Below are 22,794 nucleotides of genomic sequence, written 5' to 3'. Positions count from 1 at the left end.
TATTCTACCTGGGCTACAGCCTACCTGTGCCAACCATGACCTGCTGCTCCAGTAAAGCGACCTTCCCCCTGACCCCCACATACCACCTTCATTCCGAGTCGTCTTTGCTCATGCTCCTTCCCTTTTATTGTGCCTTCAAATCCCACCCATCCCCCAAGGCCCAGCTCAGCCCCAATAGGTTGACCTCATCCTCTCCGACGGCCCCATGGCACGGACTACCTGCTCTGCCTTCATCATGATCTTCCTGCTGTAGTTACGTAACCGTTGGCTGTGTTTATCCAACAAATATCCAGAGGCGGGAACCAGTTGTACCCACAAGAAGACTGGCATATGGAATAGTGGGCATTGAATAAATGCTTGCTAAAAACCTGAATGCAGGGCAAAATGCATGCTGTGAGTTCCATAAGTACTGGGTTTTTAAGCCAATGTTTGCACACATACGAAGTTATGCGGGCATATTTTCCTAAAACTTCTTTCAGCTCTATCTATATGGCCATAGCACGTAGCTTTCTGAACTTCGTATTGAAGTCTGCAATATGCAAACAAAAAAGTGACAAATTATAAGTATACAGCTCAATAAATTTTCAGAACCTGCATCCAAATTAAGAAAAAGACACTACATCCCAGAAATCCTCCATGCCCTCAGGGTAACTACTATTCTGATTACTAACACCATAGATCAACTTTACCCAAACAAATATTTTCTTAATTATAAAATTTTTTATCTGGGAAATTGAACATATTACTAAAATATGCTAATTTTTAAACAATTAAGGAATCATTTACTTTGCCTGAGTAAGAAAACAGCCTTGAACATGTTGTATGCATAGGCTTATAAAAAATAAGTTGTTAAATCGTTATCAGCTGGTAAGTTCACAATTTCCAATACATACAGCTCCTACTAAGTGCAATAGGTTAGGCCAATAGTGAAACAGAAAAGAAGATTTCATGTTATTGCCAAAAGTTACTGTGGAGGTACCTACAATAAAACATCTAGATGGAGGGTGAAGATGCTAACTGTCCCCGTCCATCAGATCAATCCGTTTCCACTGTGGAGCTTCCTCACCTGCCAGGTCCAGAAACTCAACACACTCAGTCTGGGAATACCGAGCGGCAACGTCCCGAGCTCTTTCGTCGTTGTAGTTTAAAGCTTCTATGTCAACATCCAGCTCCACTAGTGCTTTCAAAGTTTCCAGACGACCCCAGGCTGCAGCACAGTGTAGCAGTGTGTACCCTGTCAGACAGAATGAAGATGGTCAGGTCAAACAGACTATGGACAAGTCCCCAACATAGGATGGTTTGACACGATGTTTTGACTTTAAGATGGCGGGAAAGCTGTATTGTTCAGTGGAAACCATACTTGGAATTTTGATCTATGATCTTTCCCAAGGCTAGCAATGGGCATCCAATACTCATGTGATGCTGGAAAGCAACAGTGAGCCCCAGCTCCCAGGCAGCCTGCAACCAGGCACTCTCTAGTGTACAGTGTTGATGAGCTGTAATAGGTCGGATATGTATACGCCTTCTCCTTATATGGTATTTTACAATAAGTCTATTGGTCATGACCCCATCATAAGTCAAAGCACATCTGTATATTTTAGGCTATTCTTTTTTGCAGTAGAATATCATAATCACAAGTATTAAACAATTACTATGGGCCAGGTACTAAGTACTTTACATATGGTGAACTCATTTAATTTCATAAAAATTTGATGGTGTCAGAATTATTATAATTCTCTTCTTACAGATAAGGAAACTAAAGTCCAGAGAAGTTAAGAGACTTGTCAGAGGGACACAACCCGTAAACGATGGACACAAGGCACTGACACAGGCAGCCTGAGGCCTGAGCTCTGACACAGCGTCTGAAGAAGATAACTTCCCCAGTAATTGTCTATTTGGAAGAACTGAATCTCCTAAGTTAAGGAATTTTCATAGAATTCAAAGTACTCTAGCACTACTGATAACAGCGTCACACAAATTGCCACAACTGTGTGTGCTTTGGTTTAGAAATAAATAATTTGTATTAAAGCTAAAATTATGACTTACTAAATTAGAAAGTGATTTCTTTTTTTAAAAAAAAAAGAGTGAGAGACAGAGAAAGAGAATTTTTTTTAGAGAGAGAGAATTTTAATATTTATTTTTTAGTTCTCGGCGGACACAACATCTTTGTTGGTATGTGGTGCTGAGGATCGAACCCAGGCTGCACGCATGCCAGGCGAGCGCGCTACCGCTTGAGCCACATCCCCAGCCCTAGAAAGTGATTTCTTAAGTCCTACTGAGGTGACCACCAGGAGGAATGAATTGTAAAGGGGGTGCTTCCTTACGACTTTTTCAGACTGTTTGTTTTTGAAAATCAAAGTTCACTGTTTTAACTGTTTTGAGAGCCCCCAGCAGCAGAGCAACTGGCAACCAGGCCCCAGCAGGAAATGACGTGGAACAGAAGGCTGGTGTGCCTTTCACAGGACACTGCTTTCCCTGGTGGACAGCCTAAAGCCGTGACCAGTCCATGACCCAGGGTCCCTCACACCTGAAGCGTGTTTACACTGGCATTTGTCCTGTGGCTCTGTGTGAGCTTCAGCCTATGCCTGCCTGACCAGCACTCTGGCACTAGGACCCTGACCTCGCGTCTTCCTCAGAGGCCCCAGGAAAACCCCTCCAGGGAAGCCCAGGTTCCTCAGATGGAAGGAGCAAGATCAACGCACCACCGCGTCGGGGCGCGTGTTCAGGACTCTGACTCTCAGGCTCTGGCAAGAAGGGTGTGATGAGTCAGAGGACAGCCCTCTGTGCCCAAGTCACGCAAGGCAGGAATAAAGAGGCCGAGAGAGAGTATATAGGGACACGGGACGAAACTTCACATTTGTGGGCAAATGCTGGGCGGTTCACTTAAAAGACACAGTGAGAGTGGGGAGCCACTGTGCTAGACAGGAGAGACGCATCTCAGTTCTTACTCCGGCCTCCAGCTCGAGCCATTTGGATGTGGAGCTGGTGTGGAAAGTGAATGAACCCTGCTTCTGGTGCCAGAAAGTTAAACGTAGGTTCACAGTGAAGGCTGAAGCAACACGAAAGCACAACAATCCATTACATTGACCTAGATAAGGACACACAACTCCCTTGACTACATACTATACACCACAAGAAGAACTAAGCCGCAGGATGAACCATGTGTTGACTCTATTGAGTGCCAGTCACTCTTCTTTCACTTAATCCATAACACTGTGAGGTAGGTAGTATCAGCCCATCAAAGGGCCCAGGACAAAGCCAAAGTCAAAGAGTCCCTACCTTCCCCAGGGCCACACTAACCAAAGCAAGATTAAAACCTGAGGCTATTGTCGATGGAAGGTTTATAAGGGGCAGGAAACAGCACCCAAATATTTGCCTCCGGTTTTGGAAGTTTCTTGACTCCTGATTTGCCACATTCCCATACTCATGGGACTATTTTAGACCAAGTGATGAACTGTCATAACCAGAAAGGATAACAGTTTATAAGAAATCCAAAGGAAATCCAAAGGAGATGAAATGAACTACACGAATATCAGCCAAAATAGGAATCACCTCCACTTTTTGGCACAACATTTTTTTTTAATATCAAGTGAGAAAGATTAAAATACTACCAGAAACTCACCCAAGAATTCTATTAAGTCTTTATTCCTGTCTTAGTCTGTCACACAATGCCACACACTGGTCATTTATAATGAACGGAAGGTGTTTCCTCCCAGTGGGTCTGAGAAGTCCACCATCAGGGCCTAGCATTCAGATGCAGGCTTTCTTGCTGGTCCCTCACAGTGTAGGAGGCAGAAGAGCAAGAAGAGTGACTCCACTCCCACGCACCTTGGTACAGTGTCACTAATCCACTCACGACGGCTCCTTGTGACCCAAACACCTCCCCAAAGGGCCCGCCTCCCAACATTGTTGATCATTAAGTTTTCAACAAATAAAATTGGAGGAACACATCTCTCCACAGCACCTTCTAAAAGGGGCAGGTGCAAGAACTACCCAGATATCACCATTATTACTGCCTCCTGCCTAAAGTTGGGAGTCTTCCATCAGCTGAATGGTTCGGGCCCCTGGACTGCTGGGGGAGAAAGACCTTCTGTACAGGCCAGACACTGCTAACACGGCTGAGGCCGTTCCAAATGGGGAAATATTCTCCCCACATCGAGTCCCTCTGGGCTGAAGTCATAGCCCAGTGCTGACATCTAATCAGAACACTCTTAAGTTCACCTGCGACCCTATAAGGGTGGGATGGGGGTATTTTCTATTTTTTAACATAGTTTTTAAAAAAATCAAATGCTGGGCGTGGTGGTGCACGCCTATAATCCCAGTGGCTCAGGAGGCTGAGACAAGAGGATCACGAGTTCAAAGCCAGCCTCAGCAAAAGTGAGGCGCTAAGCAACTCAGTGAGACTCATATCTAAATAAAATACAAAATGGGGCTGGGGATATGGCTCTGTGGTCAAGTGCCCCTGAGTTCAATCCCTGGTACAAAAAAAAAAAAAAATCAAGCAAGATTTCTAAACAGAGACTTTTACCAGGTGGTAGGCAGGTTGTGAGAGACTTGAATTAAATAGGTGAAGTGGCAAATGATTTTACAAGGATTTGCAACTTTTACATGTTTTATCCCTTCTTGGAATGGTCTGTTTTCTAGAAAGAAACACACAGATCCTCACAGGGCACTAACCTCATCACTTTCCCAAGAGACAGAAAACATCTAATGGAGATTATTTAAGAAAACATCCAGATAAGAAAGCAGTTTTCCTGAAGTTCTCTGGTAACATCAGCGATGAGTGCTGCATTCCAGGAGGGGGATGCTGGGAACCCCCACAGGAAGCAAGGGGCCACGCTGGACCTGGGAAGCATTCGGACTGAGTCTGGGAGGAGAAAAACCTCTTTGTGGAAGATTACTGGAAAGCAGAGTCAATTGAGAGGCAGTTCATGGTAGAGCAAAAGACCAGAGAGGAGCAGGGAACTTCTCCCCTGTGCAGAGATTGCTCTCCTTTAAACTCATTCTGATCCTGTGGCCTGGGCGTTGGGTACCAGTGTTCTCAGCTGCAAAGGAGGAAAGGGAAGCCCAGAGCGGATGAGCACTTTCATATATAAAGTCATGAGCTCCCAAGGAGGAGATCAAATCCAGAACAATCAGGAGCTAGGAGCGGGCCATGCAGCAGACGATTCACCTGTTTAGTTCCCATCTCACAGCCTGCCTACCTCCAGCAGTACAGACTGTGTGAATTCCCCCAACCACGCTGCTGCTCACTGCCAGGACCTCACAATGCTGTTCTTCTGCCTGGAACAGTAATTACAGTAGTAGAATAAAATGAATGTTCATTTTATGTTTGCATAGTATTAACGCCAATATTTTACAAAACTGGGCTTGGAATGCTCTTCTAATTAGCATAACTAATACAGTCATTCTGTTAGCATTATAAATCATCAGATAAAATTAATAATAAAATGAAGGTTTAATGAAACAAACACACTGTAAAGTGAATAAAATGTTTAACCATGGCAATTATAAATGAAACATTGGTGGATCTTTTTTTCAAGTATGTCAGTAGTATCACCAGGATATTTTTATACAAAATTTTTCAGCCACCGAAATTTTTATGACTCAATAAGTATAATGAGAAGGTTGTTAATACTAAGACCAAACACTTTCCTTCAAATTATCTTAAAGTTATCTCATCACCAACTTGAAAACAGAAATGTGTCTCTTTGAACAGCTTTCTGCATTTCAGTTAGTGCTAAAACCTTCTTATTTTTGAGAGTAAGCTCTCTCCCACCAAAAATTACAGGTTTATATTTATCATTTTTACTTTCTTCACATACAAAAGAAAATTCCATAACATCTTCTCAACCAATTTCAAAACTGTAGGATTCACATTAAATTTTTTATAACCAATTTTGCAGCATCACAACATGGACCATCTAATTTTGTAGACCTCAGCTTGCTTTCTGTAAACATTGACTAATTAAATCACTGATACTGTTCTCAACCCATAAATGATTGAAATCTCTTATTTTTAAAATGCCATTGTCAGGTTGGGGCTGTGGCTCAGTGGTAGAGTGCTCACCTAGCATGTGTGAGGCACTGGGTTTGAGCTGAGCTCAGCACAACATAAAAACAAAGGTATTGTGTCCACCTAAAACTAAAAAAAAAAAAAAAAAAAAAAAAAAAAAAAATCAAATAAAATAAATAAAATGCCATTGTCACAGCAAAAAATGATAACTGTGAATACAGTCTTGAGTTTCCCCAAGGGTTCGTGTGGTGGAAGCGTGGTCCCCATGTGTTGATCTAAGAGGTGGTAGGACCTTTAAGAGGAAGAACCTAGTGGGTGCTGGTTGGGCCACTGCCAGTGCTGTTGTTGGAAAGGACTAAGAGACCTCCACAAGACTCTGAATTCGTTCTCATGAGAGGGTTGTACAAAAAGATCAGGCCAGGCCCCTACTCTGCCTTCCAGTCTCACCTTGTGGTCTCTCCCTCTCATACATGCTCCCACCATGATGCCATCCAGCATGATGTCTGTCTAAAGTTGGAAGTCTTCCATGAGCTGAATGGTTCGGGCCATGCTGAGCCAATGCTGGCACCACGTCATTGAGCCTCCAAAACTAAAAGAGCTAAATAAACTCTTCTCTTTATAAATTACCCAACCTCTGGTATTTTGTTACAGCAATGGAAAATGGACTAATACACAATGTGAGTTAATACAAATGTCAATTAACTAGACTTAACCATTCCTCCGTGTATACATACTTCAACACCCATGTTGTACATGATAAATATATATATTTTATCTGACAATTGAAATAAATCAATCAATAAATTTGAAAAACAACAAATAATACCATCATATCTGTTTTCTTAAAGACCACTGTTTTGGTTTCTTAAAATGGTAGGCGAGGGGCTGGGGTTATGGCTCAGCGGCAGAGCGCTCCCCTAGCATGTGTGAGGCCCTGGGTTCAATCCTCAGCACCACATGAAAATAAATAAAAAATAAAATAAAGGTATTCTTTCCAACTACAACTAAAAAAAGTAAATATTTTTAAAAATGGTAGGTGAGCATTCCAGAAGAGCAGAAATACTGGAACGCTAGTACCTGATCATGCAATCACTGCTGCTTGCCCTTCCCCATCCCTCCCCTCTCCTTCACTGTTAGGTAAACTCTTAGACCTTCTTCAAGATTCAACATAAACATTTCCCCTCTGTGAAACCTTCCCTGAACGTTCCCAAGGCTCCCAGGTAAAGCTGGCTAATCTCGGCCCTGAGATACCGCTGGCCCTTACCCTACCATATGTCGTCATTTGTTTACATTTCTGTTTCTTGCCCAACCACAAACTCACCAAATGGCAACGGGTTCGGATTACGCCTGTTTAAGTACAGTCGGATTTGGTGACCAAAGCCTCGCCAGGACCAGACAGAGCTCCATGGTCAATGAACTGAGTGATTCGAGGGCCTGTCCTCGGCTCAGTCACAAAACAAGCCACTTCCAAATAGGCTGAAAGCCAGCAATGCACAGAGCTGAGACCAAAAACAGTTTCATACTCCTCTCTCTGGATCAAAACATCCAACTCTCCAAAATTAATATCTAAAGGAAAGGATATCCTGAATGCAAACATGATTCATCGCTAATCTTAAAAATGAGTTTCCTTCTTTCATTTCTGAGTATCACCCACAAATAAACAGCACATATCTTCTCACTTTACAGAGACCCATACACTGCAGTCTTCACCCCAAAGTCTTTTAATTCTGGCGGGTGGTTTCTTACGCCCCAACAGAGCTCTAGCATTCTAGATTCTGGTTGAGTGTATTCCACAGCTACCCCTGAATAACCACAGTCTTTCCTTAATTCACAGAAACTATAATAGTACAAATGTTCTCAATTTTAATTTCTTTCCCTTGAAATATTTTTCTTAGAATCTTCAGAACTTGCTGAGTAGCACTTCAAAGTGACATAAAAATTAAACAAATAATGAACGTTATGTTCATAAATAGAAAAAAATGGAGAGTGATATTAGCAGGATGGCTGAACAGAATAGCCTACCACTCATCCACCGCCACAAAAAATACCACAACAAAGATAAACATGTATATTCTGGCCAGAGGGATTGAGGAAGTTCACTAGAGAATAGCTAGGAAGTGGCAGGATCCCCGTGGAATGCAAAACCTAATGGAACACCATAGAGAGGAGAGCAAGACACCCCGTCTCTCCTCTCCTGTATGAATTCTGTATTGACTTGGCCAAGATGGACTTCAAGCTAGAGACCCCCAACAGTCCCTGTTGCTGTGGCAGATGATCACACAGGAGACTCATCAGCCCCCACAGGTCCCAAATACAGTTTGGAGAACTTCCCAGAGTTCACATGGATGTATTGCCACAAAGGGAGCCCACATTGTAAATGCCCCCGACACCCTGCATGAGCTAAGCTGCTATGGTTGGCACCATCCTGAAACTCAACCTACTTGTAGAGGATACCCTGTCCTAGAGGTTAGTGTCCACAGTGTACCTCCATTCCCAAGACTTGGCTGTCATTCTCCCGTGTACATAGCCACAGCACCATGACCCGGCCAAAGCACAGGCCTGGGAGAAAGACCAAGACCCGGGTTTTCAAACCCATATTATACCCCAACCCCAGAGAATTGGCAGATTTTCACAAAGGTGAAACTAACATGGCTGGTGGCCCATGTGCACCCACACCCAATGTAACAGCCAGCCAAAAGTCAGCCCTGTCACACCACGGAGCCTGTCAACACAGCCAGCCAAGGTGCAGCACCTGTGCATACAAGAATAGTCCATCAGTTAGCCAAACAGGTTAGCTAAACTGCAGTGGCCCTGCATCTCCAAACCCAGCCTGGCAGCAAGGTGGACAGCAGCACACCAACAGCCCATGGCACTTGCAAACACCCACAAATGGCCCAGCAGCCAGCCCCGTACCAAATCTCCCTCCACAAAATACAGTGTCATACCACCCTGGTTACAAACACAGCACAGGCCACTGATGCTACCGCAGACATCACTACCAGGACTGCAGCTGAACAAATCCATGCCATGGGTCCATCCACAATCAAAGCTAATACACCCTACCCTCTGTTCACAAGAAAAGGCCTCTCTCTATGGGGGAAAAGACAAAATCATCCATTCAACTGGAAAAAGAAATTATTGCACTAGATGTGTAGATACCACTGTGAGAGACAGAAGAAACACGGAAAAGCAAGGAAAGTACCACCGGCAAGGACATACTAATTCTCCAGCAACAGACTCCAAAGAAAAGGAAATTTATAAAGTGCCCAAGAGGGAATTCAAAATAATAATCTTAAGGAAGTTCAGAAAATATAAGATCATACAGACAAAAAATTCAATAAAATCAGAAAGAAACTCATGATCTGAATTAAAAGTTCAACAAAAAGATAAATATAAAAAAGAACCAAGCAGACATTTTGCATCTGGGATAGTCAATGAATGAAATGAAAAAAATATATATATACAACTGAAAGCCAAAAAAACAGATCAGATGAAGCAGAAATAATTTCTGAACTTGAAGTCAAGTATTTTGATGAAAAATATAGAAGAAGGAATAAAGAACGAAAAAGAGTGAGGAAAGCTCACAGAATCTATGAGATACCAATAAAGAAACCAATCACATGATGGTGGCTCCTAAGGCAGGAGAGACAAAGAAAGGCATAAAAAGTACACGTAAAGAAATGGTAGCTGAAAAAGAAAGAAGGAGTAGTTTAACATTTCCCAAGACAGATGGAAAGGGACATCCAGATTCATGAAGCAAAGAAACCCCCATTAACAAAAGGCCCTCTTCAGGGCACATGATAATTAAGCTGTTAAAAGCTAAAGTCAGAAAGAGAAAACAGTCACTTACAAGGGAATTCCCGTTAGACTAATGATATATTCAGAGCCCTGAAAGAAGAAAAGCTGCCAGCCAAGAATTCCATACCCAGAAAAGCTTTCCTTCAGAAACGAAAAAGAAGATCTTTATAAGAGGAGCAGAAATTGAAAGAATTCATCACCACTAAACTGGCCTTATAAGAAATTCTTAAGGAGCGTTCCATCCCATCATGAAAACAAGTGAAAATATAAAGCTCACTGACAGGGAAAACATCCAAATGACAAGAAAGAGGACTCAAACCTTATCACTACACAAAACCACAAGGTTTAAATAAGCCACACATGGTAACATACACCTGTCATCCCACAGCTCAGGAGGCTGAGCCAGGAGTATGCAAGTTCAAAGCCAGCCTCAGTAATTATCGAGGCCCTAAGCAACTTAGCAAGACCCTGTCTCAAAATAAAATGTTAAAAAGGGCTGGGGATCTGGCTCAGTGATTAAGACCCCTGGGTTCAATCCCTGGTACAAAAAAAAATTAGTAAATCTTACCTTTACATTTGGAATTTGGTGGTGACATAAGGGCAAAAGAGACAGATTTGGATTGCTTACTCAATTTCTTTAATAACCAATGATCTAGTCAATAATTCTATTTTTTCCTTGAATCAATTTTGATAATTTATGTTTTTGGAAATATATCCATTTCATCCAAGTTTTCAAGTGCATTGTCACAAAGTTGGTTATGATAGTTTCTAATTATTTTTTTTGTAAAGGTAAAATTTCTAAGCTGATTCTAAGCTGCAAAAGTCTGAGTTAAAGTGTAAAAGACTAGGGCATTGTAAAGCTTCTAGATTACAAGGCCTGGGCTAAAAGGTAAAAGCCTATTGTTACAATTCCTCTGCTATCCCCGGAACCTGTAAGTTGTTAGGACAATGCGGGAGCTGCTCAGTAAATATCTCCATTGATTCCCTGGTTGTTTAATAGCTAAGGGCTCCAGGTAACATGGCACGTAGGCATCCAGGCCCCAGAACCAATCAGTTTGAATGTGTACCCCACTTAGAAGTGACCAATTATCCCTGCCCAAACTGTTCCCTCCAATGAATGGACTAATCATGTATCAGAATTGTTGTTCAATTTCCCCGCGCCTCATGATGATTTGTTCTGATGTATGCAAAGCCCCCCACCCTCTCCAAAAAGTGTACTTAAGCTCTGCTTGACCTCTGCTCTGGGCTCTGGGCTGCTCTCCCTTCTTGAGTGAGCACAGAGTCCCAACGCGTTGGAACGGATCCCTAATAAAAATCCCCCTTGCCATTGCATGAAGCTAGTCTCGTGTGGTCTTTCCTTCTCCGACGTTTCGCCGGACCCTTACATTTTAATCTTAGGCTTTTATCTGTTCATATTCCATGTTTTCAATTCCAAATACAAATTGTGTTCTCTCTATCTTGCTTGATCGATATTATCACCAAGCCAGATTTTGACTCCTTATTTCCAGTGTTATTATTCCCCCTACTGCTTTGTTCCTTTCATTTCCTTTGGTTACTCACTTGGTCTTTGTGTCATCATCACCGTGCAGGGGACTGGGCCCAGGGGCTCTGTATGCCAGGCCAGTGATCCACCACTGAGCCCCTCCCTGGCCCTCAGGGTTGTTTTTTTTTTTTTTTTTTCCTTCTAACTTCTTGAGTTAAATGCTTTTCTTATTGATCTTAACTGTTTCCTACAGTTTAATATATGCATTCAACTAGAATTTTAATACATGGTGATCCTATTGTCACTTAAAGATTTTTTAATTTCCATGATATCTTCCGTGACCAACAGGTTATTTAAAGTGTTTGTTTCCAAAATTATGGTTATCTTTTGTTACATTTTCTAAGTTTATTTTGTGATGGCCAGAGACCACAGACTGCATGCTATAGATTTTGTGATACTGCTGAGATGTCCCTTATGACTCAATATATGATCAGTTTTTTCAATGTTCCATGTGAGTGGGGAGAGAATATATAATCCTTATTCACTGGAGATGATTGTTTTCTTTCATTTTCCACCAAGATCATGTATCATATTTGTTATCAGAAAAAAAATTACTGAATTAAAAGAGATAATCCAATAATGACTGCTAAAAGTTAATAAAATTTCAAAGAGAAAACAGTAATACTATTGGGCATTTACAATATATCATTTCACTATGTGCCACGCACAGTGATATTTTTGTATTTATTAGCTAAGTTAAATCCTCAGAACACCCTATAAGAAAAATATAACTATTATCCTCATTTCTGAGATGAAGAAATAGAAATGAAAAAGCTTAGGTAATTTGCTAAGCCACAGAGATAATAAATAGTGAAGTCTGTGTTCTTAAAATACTATGCAACACAATATCAACACTGATATATTTACAGGCATACACCATACACTTGTTCACATATGTGCATGCATATATGTAAAGTATACATCAGGCCCATCGAAATTATCTAACCTTAAAGACAGTACCTGGCATCTTTAGGTAGTCATAAGGAATACTGACGAGAGAGAAAAGACAAAATACCTCCAGTGGTTTTCTCATTCAGATTCACACCATACTTTGCCAAGGCTCTAATGACGTCATTTTGCCCAGCCATGCAAGCTGCGTACAACAGATTTCTCCCAATGATGTCTTCTTCCAAGAGGAGCTCCATGGCATGGTCATGATGAGGATCTTCAGGGTCCTCAAAAATCCTACGCAAGCCTTCTATGTCCCCTGTGAGAAGAGGCCGCAGGAGAGGGTTCTCACGGCTCGCTGCCTTTGATTGTTGGGATTCTTCATCTTCTTCTGGCTGTGAGAAGACAGATTTTTCTGAACTCTCTGACTCTAAGTGTCCTTCTGGCTCCATTAACTCCAAAAATACCTAAACAAAAAAAATGGTAATGATAAGGAATAGAGATTCCAAATCCATCAGTATTTATTTATTCACTTATTTAATCAATTAGAAAATGCGGCCGAGACAGGCGGTGCTGTGATCATCCATCACCCTCGGAGAGCCACATACACACGTGAGTGATGTGCAAAGGCTGGAAATGTCTCACTGGTGAACACTTCTTAGGAAAAAAGTTGGACTGGTAGACTTCCTGAAAATGCCTTGGGATCCCCAGGGATTCAAGACCACTGGACCAGGGACAACCCTCAACCCACTGCAGTCTATGGTCAACCCCTTAAGACCAGAAGTATGTCCCTTTTTTTTTTCTTTTCTTTTCTTCTTCTTCTTCTTTTTTTTTTTTTTTTTTTTTGTATTTTGAAATATTTGCATAGGCTTAACTGGATTTTGAAGCATTTCAAATTTCTGATTTGGGGATTAATAAATCTTTTTTTATTTATTCAAAACACACACACACACACACACACACACACACTGTATTGGTTCTGGAAAACATCAACTAATACAAAAAAAAACTTGTATTGGCTATGCATTGGCTAATGTGACCATAACAGTTCCCCAGTACTGTTCTGTGATTAGTGGTGATACTAATGAAAGTGGTTTTTTAAAAATATTACAGCATGACATATGCTAACACTTGGAAAACTGATATGACTAAGTGAACCATTATTTTATCAAATCTGATTTACTCTTCACCATCTTCCATGATGTCACAAAATCAGGAACATGTAAAAGATCCAGCATAAGACAAGCCAGGAATGGTGGTGCACACCTATAGTCCCAACTACTAGGGAGGCTGATGCAGGAGGGTCTTATGAGCCCAGGCATCATAGCCAGACCTCATGGCTTAAAACACAAAGATAAGACAGAGAAATAGGTTTTAATCAAACACAGTATGAAAATCTCATTGCTAGAGCTTCAGATTCCACATTGCAACTAGCTTTAATAAACTACCACTTTTCAAGTTTCTGTGCAATCAAATGAAGAACATGCACAATTATCTGAAAATACTATTTAAATATTCCTTTCTCCAACTATACCATATGAAAAGGAATTTTCCTTATATATTTCAACAAAAGCAACATATTGCAACAAATGACTAGAGAAGCAAAAAGAAATCCCTGTGCTCCATGAGACCAGGAATTTAAGACATCTGCACTTGTGTAAAACAATGCCACTTTCTTGTTAATTTTTTAGAAGTCATTTTTTGTGGGCTGGGGATGTGGCTCAAGCGGTAGCGCGCTCGCCTGGCACGTGTGCAGCCCGGGTTCGATCCTCAGCACCACATACCAACAAAGATGTTGTGTCCGCCGAGAACTAAAAAAAAATAATAAAAGTATAAGTATTAAAAAATTCTCTCTCTCTCTCTCTCTCTCTCTCACTCTCTCTCCTCTCTCACTCTCTCTTAAAAAAAAAAAAAAAAAGAGTATAGTGGAGTCCTGAGACCAAAATGTTTGAGGGAAGGCTGTGTAGAAAACACTCCAACCAGGGCTGAAGGGAGTCACAGCAGTAGCTTGGTGCAGCCTGAGAGCCACCAAGGAACACAGGTTGTATCTAACCAAGAGCACCATCAAGGCAAGAAACACCAACTGACCAAGAGAGAGGCCCCAGAGACGGCAGAGGGCTGCCACTTCTCCAAAATTGGTTTCATGAGCCATCACCAGCACCCATATATATACCCAGAGCACCATCTCAAGGAGAATCAGAGACGTTATCTAAGAACCTAAGCATTTGAACCTAAGAAATTAAACACCAGTTGAAGAAATCAATTGTAGATTGAGCTAAACTTTAAAACCAATTGGACATTTAAATTCTTTCTGTCCAAATACTGAATAAGAAACTAGAGGATTAATAGACAAAAGTAAATTTCTTTGTCCACCCAAGAAATAATATGTAACAGAATTGCAACCCTGCTACATGTAACAGGTTTCATAGAGAATATGAGCATTGGAGGGGATAGAGAGAAGGAACTACAAAGGCAGAAGGGCAAATCTTAACCCTGATTATTAATGAGGCAACTTTTCTGAAATGAGGCAACTACGCTGGGCCTCAATGACTGCCTGGGGGGCAGCAGTTGCAGCACCTTTTCCTTCCACCTACACGCTCTGCAGCCTTTTGAGACTTCTGAGGCCCCACAATAGGAAATCACAGAGGTCAGGCCTTCACAGTCTCTGGGGAAGACTCCAGTACACGAGCAGCGACCGCAGACACGGGACGGAAAGCCAAGGACGATGGAGGGAGAAGAGGACGGACTTCCACACCAGCCGGGTGGAGAGGTCCCGGCGCGCCTCCCCGGAGAGGGGCTGCGGAGTGGAGGGAGGAATCCGGGGCAAAAACAAGGGGTAGGAGGCGACGGGCGGTCTGAAGTTGTGACGCGGGTAGACCCCGAAGGGTCGTTCAAGACAACTGAATTCTTTCTTTAAAAAAAGAAATAGAAAAAGTCGCCGTCGTGGTCTCCCCGGACCCCGAGCCGCGGCTCCAGGAGGCCGCGCGCCCCGCTCTGAGCGCCCAGGCGCTGACCCAGGCCCGCGGGATGCGGCGCGGCAGCCCCGCCGCCAACCAGGGGTCCTGCGCGAGGGGCCGCGGCTGCGGGGTGCGGGTGGCCACGGCCGCGCGGGGCGAGGGGCGCGGAGCCCGGGGGCCGCGCAGAGGCCACCGGCCCGGCCCGGGCAGCCCCGAGACGATGCCCGCCACCCCGCCGCGACCCCGGGCCAGCGGCCCGCCGACCCCACTCACCGCTCGCCCGCGCGGCCTCGCGTCACCATGGCGACGGCGCCTCCCGCGCGAGTCGGCGCTGCAAAGGTGCGGGGCGCTGCGCGGGCGCGGGGAGCGGGGGCCGGGGCTCGGGGAGCAGGAGCCGGAGCCGGGGAGCAGGAGCCGGGGCCAGTGACAGGTCGCGGTCCGGACCCTGGCGTGCGGGTTCGGTCTGATTCTGTGAATTCTCCGTAATCTGATCTTCGTTTATTTTACGATTTAAAATGTGACACTAAGGGGTGCGCGTGGGTTGAGGATGGAAGCCTTTGCCGCAGGGATGATGCTTTCTGCAAACTGCGAGGGACCTGATGACAACGGCGCGGTCCACTCTAGGTCCCGGGGCTCTTTCTCCTCTGGTTATGGTCCTCATCACCTCCCAGGAGCGTTTCCTGGCTTCAGAGTGCCAACTAGGTCGGAGCAGAGGAACCTGGACACCGGATGCCTCTGGATTCAGGAATTTGAGATTCAGAACACCACGGGGGGGGGGGGGAAGGGGAGGCAGAGGAGGAGGATGGGGTATAGAAAGAAACCAGCGGAGAAGGGCCAGGCTTGCACAGTGAGGTACATAAAAGCTCACGTCAATCACGGGGTGAAGACTGGGAAATTTTTGTGCTGAAGACAAGTGTGAAGGAAAGTATTTTTTTTCTTTCCTATTTTTATAAAGAAATCATTAATAAGGTAAGAGTTTAGAGGGGTCCTGAGGTCCTGAACATTGATTCAAAGGTTTGAATAACTTCGTTTTTTGTTTTGTTTGAGACAGAGTCTCCCTAAGTTGCTTAGGGCCCTATAAGTTGCTGAGACTGGCCTCGAACTTGCAATCCTTCTGCCTCAACCTCCAGAGCCTCCGCAATTACTGGTATGCACCTCTGCATCCAACTTCAACAGCTTAGTTTTAAAATGAATACTTGCCCTATGGCCCAAGCAAAATATCATCATTGTAAATGTGAAATTCTGGAATATAAGAACAAATCTGAATTTTTAATGTAATTATTGTTAAACTTTTCTTTAGTAAATGGTGGTAGTCAAGATCTTGGAATTCGGCATTATGGACAAGAACAACAGTCTAGAAGTTCTATCAGCTGCAATCTTACTGCTGATATTACCGTGCAGCACATTGCTCCTCCATACACTCACTTCCTACTGAGATTGGTGATGAGCAAAACTTAGTTATTTCACTTTTAATATGTTCTCTCGTTTTTGTGGGCTTTATTTTTGGGATTTTTAAATATTCAGACAGAAGATAACTTAGATGAGTAATTTTACCTGATTCTGTTTTTGATTCAACTTCACAGGACATGAAGAATTCCCAAATACAAGTGTTTCTTGAAATCTTTTTTAAGCAGGTGGACGAGGCTCTGAGCAATATGATCCAAGCGGATAAAATCAAGGCTGGGGACCTCAGGAGTGAGCATCAGTCCCACCAAGAAGCCATCTCCAAGATCAAGTGGGAGTCGGAGCGGGATATTCGGAGGCTGGTTAGTAATCCCATCAGACCATGCGGTGCAGAAACCTTCTCTTTCTAGGCTCAGAGCTCCGTGGGACTTGCTTTTTCAGGTGTTTCCTGGTCAGTGGATGGTATACAATGCCTAATTATTGTCCAGTGCGATGTTCAAAATGCAAGATAGGTCAACAGGTATTCAGGGAGCGAGATAAACAGATGGGTGTGCCCAGGCCCAAAAGAAATTATAAAACGTAAGAGAATTTGGAATCACCCTTCTCTTATTAATTGGCTCTTCCTAGTCCTACATTTTTAGAGAGTATCTGTTCCATGACCATGGCTTTCTTTGATTGACATCTGTAAAAATATTCTAAATTATGAACTCTTCCAATGTTTTTATGGACTTTGCATTTATAAAACCTCACTGGGATTTTTACAGGGCACAGGAGATGGTTCTGTAATTTTTCAAGATGTCTGCAAATGGTAGCCACTGAGAACATCCTAAGTGATTCACCAATCTTTTTTTCCATGAACCATGTCTGAAAGCAAGAGACAGAGCTATAAAAGCTTTAATCATTTTGAAAATTGATCTTTTCTCAAAATAAACAGGGGTCATTCAAAATAAGAGTCATTATAATTTCTTACTTGGATGTTATTCCTAAGTAGCTAGTTGGCTATTTGCAATATTCAAGATTTATCTCAGCCCCTGCAGTTTGGATCTTTCATTTTACCTTGTATAACCCCAAAGCACATAGATCTTTCACCATACTAAAAATAAATAAATAAATTTTAAAAAATACAAATGTAACCATCATCTAAAAGCTAAAATGCCCTACATTGGCCATTTTAGTTATTTTAGAAACAGCATTTATGTTCATCTACACTTAGATGTTTAGTATTAGTTGTATCTTAGTTAATCTTATTAAATTAACTATCACCTATTAGAATGTACTTTATGCTTCTCTAAAAATAGTATTTTCTTAGAATAAAAAATAACTATATTTTCCTTCCTGCGTCTGCCAATTCTAAGCAATTGTTTTCTAAGAATTCTAATTATGTTCTTTGGATATACCTAGTATTTAAATTTTAAGGTAATAGTGGTTACCATAGAACATTTTAAAATAGCTAAATGTGTGATTTTCTTTGTAATGTAATATAGTATGACTGTAAACTATTCCTGTTGCCACACCTTCTGAATCTTTATATCTGCAATTCATTCTATGCCAAGGTTTGACAATGAAAACCAAACACAGTGCAGAAATATTGGTCCCTGCCCTGTCTTTGGTTTTGCAAGTGACAATGGCTGATGAATAAAGAATCAAAACTGTGAAAGCTGGAGTTGGCACATAGGTAAATGAAAAAGAAAGCTCTGCAGTAAATATTTTTGTTAATGGGTTTCAATATAAAATGTACAAGTAAAAAAAATATTTTTTAGTTGTTGATGGACCTTTATTTTATTTATTTGTATGTGGTGTTGAGAATCGAACCCAGTGCCTGCTAGGCAAGCACTCTACCGCTGAGCCACAACCCCAGCCCCTCTTGAAAACTTTATGTGTCATTAAAGAACTCAAATTTAGAGTTCTTAAAGATTATTTTTAGAGCTCTGAATGCCAGTACTTCAAAGGTGGCAAGACACTAAGTAGGTCTGACAACCCTAAAAACAAAGCAACCCTGTTCTCTGCTTGAACTCCATGTCAAATAACCATGTGATACATTTTAGTAGGTCAGGTTAAAAATAGGCTTTTGCAGGAGAGTTGAGCCCAGGTAAGGCCCAGATGTAGCAGGAAGGCTCCCTGATCCCCTCCAACCCCTAGCCATGCCCCCTCCAAACTTGACATGAGAGTGCTGTTTTGTAAAAAGCCACTGGATCTGAAGGGGCTAAGTGCAGTATGCAGGAGACACCTCAGCAATAACTCTTGGGTACTAAGTATGGAGATCCATACAAGTCAGTGAAGGCCTGGTGAGCAGATGGCTAAGGAGCAGATGATGTAGGCACTGTTCAGACCTTCTGACTCAGAAATTAGATCAGCTCCAGAAAATTATTACCAGGATAAACTAGTTAAGAAAATTACTCCAAGGTAACTTTACATGCTAAGATACAAAAAGTTATTTGAAGGTATGTTAAGTACATATAAATTGGTGTGTGTGTGTGCGTATGTGTGTGTGTGCATGTGTGTGTGTTGCTAGGGATTGAACCCAGGGCTTTGTAAATACACAGTAAATGCTTTACCCTTGAAATGCATCCCCAGCCCTTTTTTAAAAATTATTTTATTTTGAGACAGAGTCTTGTTAAGTTGCCCACCTGGTCTTGAGCTTGTGATCTGCCTGCCTCGGCCTCCCAAGAAGCTGAATTTCAGTTATGTGCCATCATGCCTGGCTTCATGCAAATTTCCTGTGATCTTTGTAGCAACCCTGTGAAGGTGATGATGTTCTTGAAACTGATATTTAGGAAGGTTGAGCTACTACCTAAGACGACACAACTAGTAAGGAACTGGACCAGGATTTGAACCCAGTTCAATCTGGTTTGAAACATGTGAAAGATTGCCACTGCTTAACTATAAATTAATTACATATTAGAAGATGCCCACCCAAAGTAGTAATTTTGTGTCAAAATGGTTTATCTTAAGCAAGTCTTTCCATTAGTAATTAGATAATATTAAAGCCACTGCCCTGGTGTGTCGCTAGAAACCTGCTTATGCATACAGCTGATGTCCACAGCAGGGGGGAAGGAAGTGGGGGACACCATTGTCTTCACCTGCCCATCCTTCCTCTCCTGAGGAAGGGCCTCATGCAATTAGGCCACCCAGCCATTCAGCCCTAGCAAACCAATACATTATCAGACCCAAGTTATTTTGTGACTTAATTCTAATTAATGGCCTAGTGGCAAGGAGGAGGGTAACCTACACCTGTAATCTCAGCAGCTTGGGAGGCCAAGGCAGGAGGATCTCAAATTTGAGGCCAGCTTCAGCAATTTAGCAAGACCCCCAGCAACTTAGTGAAACCCTATCTCAAAGTTTAAAAGGTCTGGGATGTTACCAAAAGTATTATACAGATTCAATATCCCATCAAAATACCAAGGTCATTCTTCACAGTACTAGAATAAAAACAGTCTTAAAACTCATTTGGAAGAATAAAAGACCCAGAATAGCCCAGGCAATACTGAAGAAGAAGAGTAACACGGGAAGTATTACAATACCTGATCTCAAATTATACTACAGAGATATAGTAACAAACACAGCATAGTATTGACTTCAAAATAGACATGAAGACCAATGAAATAGAATGGAAAACACAAAGACAAACCCACATCAATATAGTCCACCAAAGTAAACCCAAAATATATGTTGGAGAAAAGACAGCCTTTTTAACAGATGATGCTGTAAAAACTGGATATTGGTGTGTAGAAGAATGAAGATAGATTCCCATCTCTCACTCTGCATGAGAAAGAGAACTCAGAGTAGATGAAAGACCTAGGAATTAGACCAGAAAGCTTGTGACTGCTAGAAGAAAACATAGACTCAATACTCCATCATATTGACACAGGCACCAACTTTCTTAACAAGATCCCTAAAGCTCAAGAAATGAAACCAAGAATCAGAAAGTGGGCATCAAATTGACAGGCACCTGGGTTGGTTCCATAACTCGGCTGTTGTGAATTGTGCTGCTATAAACACTCATGTGTTTGTTTCACTAAACTATTACCATGCCCAGCTTCTGCACCCGAAAATCTCTAATGGCCAAAGTTTCCTGAACTCTGATCATAGAAAAATAATCCCCTCCTCCCTAGGGCTATGTTCTTTGATTGCACCAGCCTTTCCAAGATGAGCCCCTAATCTTTTCCTTCTGCATAACAAAGGAAAGGAAAAGAGAGCCTACAAAAGGGAGAAAATTTTTGTTAGCTGCTTCTCTGACAGGGTATTAATATCCAGAGTACATAAAGAATTCAAAAAACTTAAGACCAAGAAGACAACCCAATCAGTAAGTGGGCAAAAGTACCAAACAGACATTTCTCAAAAGAAGAAATAAATGCCCAGCAAATAAATGAAAATTCAGGATGTTCAACATCCCTGACAGTCAAGGAAATGCAAATCAAAACTACATTATGATTCATCTCACTCCAGTTGCAATGGCAGTCATCAAGAATACAAATAATAATTGCTAGTAGGGATGCGGAGGAAAAGGTACATTCATACACTGTTGGTGGGACTGCAAATTAGGGCAACCACTCTGGAAAGCAGTATGGAGGTTCCTCAAAAGACTAGGAATGGAACCACCATCTGACCTAGATCCATTTCTCAGTAGTATTCCAAAGAACTAAAATCCACCTTAAGTGACACAGGCACATCAATGTCCATAGCAGCACAACTCACAACAGCCATTATGGAACAGCCCAGGTACCCGTCAACAGATGAATGGATAAAGAAAATGTGTTAACACACAGTGGAGTTTACTCAGCCATAAACAAGAATGAAATTACACCATTTTCTGGTAAATGGGAGGAACTGCAGAACATGATGCTGAGTAAAATAAACCAGACTCAGAAAGTCAAGGGCCAAATGTTTTCTCTCATAAAAAGAAGCTAGAACAAAGTAAGGAGAAAGGTGCATGGGGGGACAGATCCCTCCAAAATAGAGGGAAGATAAATCATGGAGTAAAGGAAGATGGTTGAGGAGAAGGGAGGAGGGATTGGAAAAGGGAAGAAATGCAGAAAGAAATGACAAAATTATGCTATGTAGGTATATGTTGTACCACAGTGAGTTCCACCTTTCTGTATATCTATACAGCACCAGTTTAAAAAATTAAATAAATAGAGGGAAGACCAGCAGAGTAAAGGAAGGGGAATGGGGGAGGGAGAAAAAGAGGAAAGAGGAAGCCCTGGGACTGAAATGGAACAAATTATATTCCATGCATGTATGTCGAAATGTGCCCTGGAAAGCATGAGGCTTGAGCAAGCAGCACACTTCAGCCAAGAGGCACCCAGAGAGGGCTGATGCTGAGCCCCTCTGTCAGCACCACCTCCAGCCACTGGTGATGTCCAGATATCTGGGTGTCACGTTGCAGCATTAACTTTATGCCACCAGTTTGACACTAACTTGAGTTCATTTACTTTTCAACATTCGGGAACTGCTTTTTTTCTTTTTTGACTAAATTTTGTTTTAAAATTGTTAAGAAACAAAGAAAATGTTTTTTAATTTGTTAAAATAAATATAATATTAATAAAATAATAAGCTGTTTCTTAACACAGATTTTTCTTGAGTGATTTTTAAATTATTAAGACTATTTAATATTAAAAAGAACATATACTAAATATAGAAAAACTAACATTTTCAAAGCAATCCACTTCCATTCTTAACCTTTCTACCTCATTTCCTCCTTCCCCTACAGATGACCCTTTTTATTAATTCTCCATTTATCTTTCCGTTTTTAAATATGGAAGTAAAGATTTTTAAATATAGGTAAATACATATGCATATGTACATGCTCACAGGTTGTATTTCTATCCCCATCTTAAAGTTAGCATGTTGGTCAGGGTGGTGGTGCACGCCTGTAATCCCAGCAGCTCTGGAGGCTGAGGCAGGAGGATTGCAGGTTCAAATCCAGCCTCAGCAAAAGCGAGGCACTAAGCAACTCAGTGAGACCCTTTCTCTAAATAAATATAAAATAGGGCTGAGGATGTGGCTCAGTGGTCAAGTGGCCCTGAGTTCAATCCCCAGTGCCAAAAAAAAAAAAAAAAAAAAAGTTAGTGTGCTGTGAACTTCACTTGGTGCTATAGTTTGGATGTTCAATGTCTCCCAAAGGCCATGTGTTAAAAGTTTGGTCCCTGGTTCATGCTTTTGGAAGATGGTGGGACCTTTAGAGGCAG

General features: G+C 41.9%; 1 protein-coding gene across 1 annotated transcript in view; it reads right to left on the bottom strand.

Moving 5' to 3' along the window:
• Window positions 1-22,794, bottom strand: part of ANKRD45 (ankyrin repeat domain 45) — a gene marked incomplete at its 3' end in the record, with an annotated part of 35,399 nt that overhangs the window by 11,165 nt on the left and 1,440 nt on the right. Inside the window, exons 2-3 of the mRNA XM_081299492.1 lie at window positions 12,373-12,712; window positions 1,067-1,234 (exon numbers count right to left, since the gene is read on the bottom strand). Of these exons, the coding sequence (XP_081155618.1) occupies window positions 1,067-1,234; window positions 12,373-12,697 (493 nt within the window). The 5' untranslated portion in view covers window positions 12,698-12,712. The remainder of the gene's footprint in view (window positions 1-1,066; window positions 1,235-12,372; window positions 12,713-22,794) is intronic.

This window comes from Spermophilus citellus (genome assembly GCF_964194105.1).
Source record: "Spermophilus citellus genome assembly, chromosome: 6".
Taxonomy (NCBI): Eukaryota; Metazoa; Chordata; class Mammalia; order Rodentia; family Sciuridae; genus Spermophilus; species Spermophilus citellus.
This window is presented reverse-complemented; position numbering and strand designations above follow the sequence as displayed.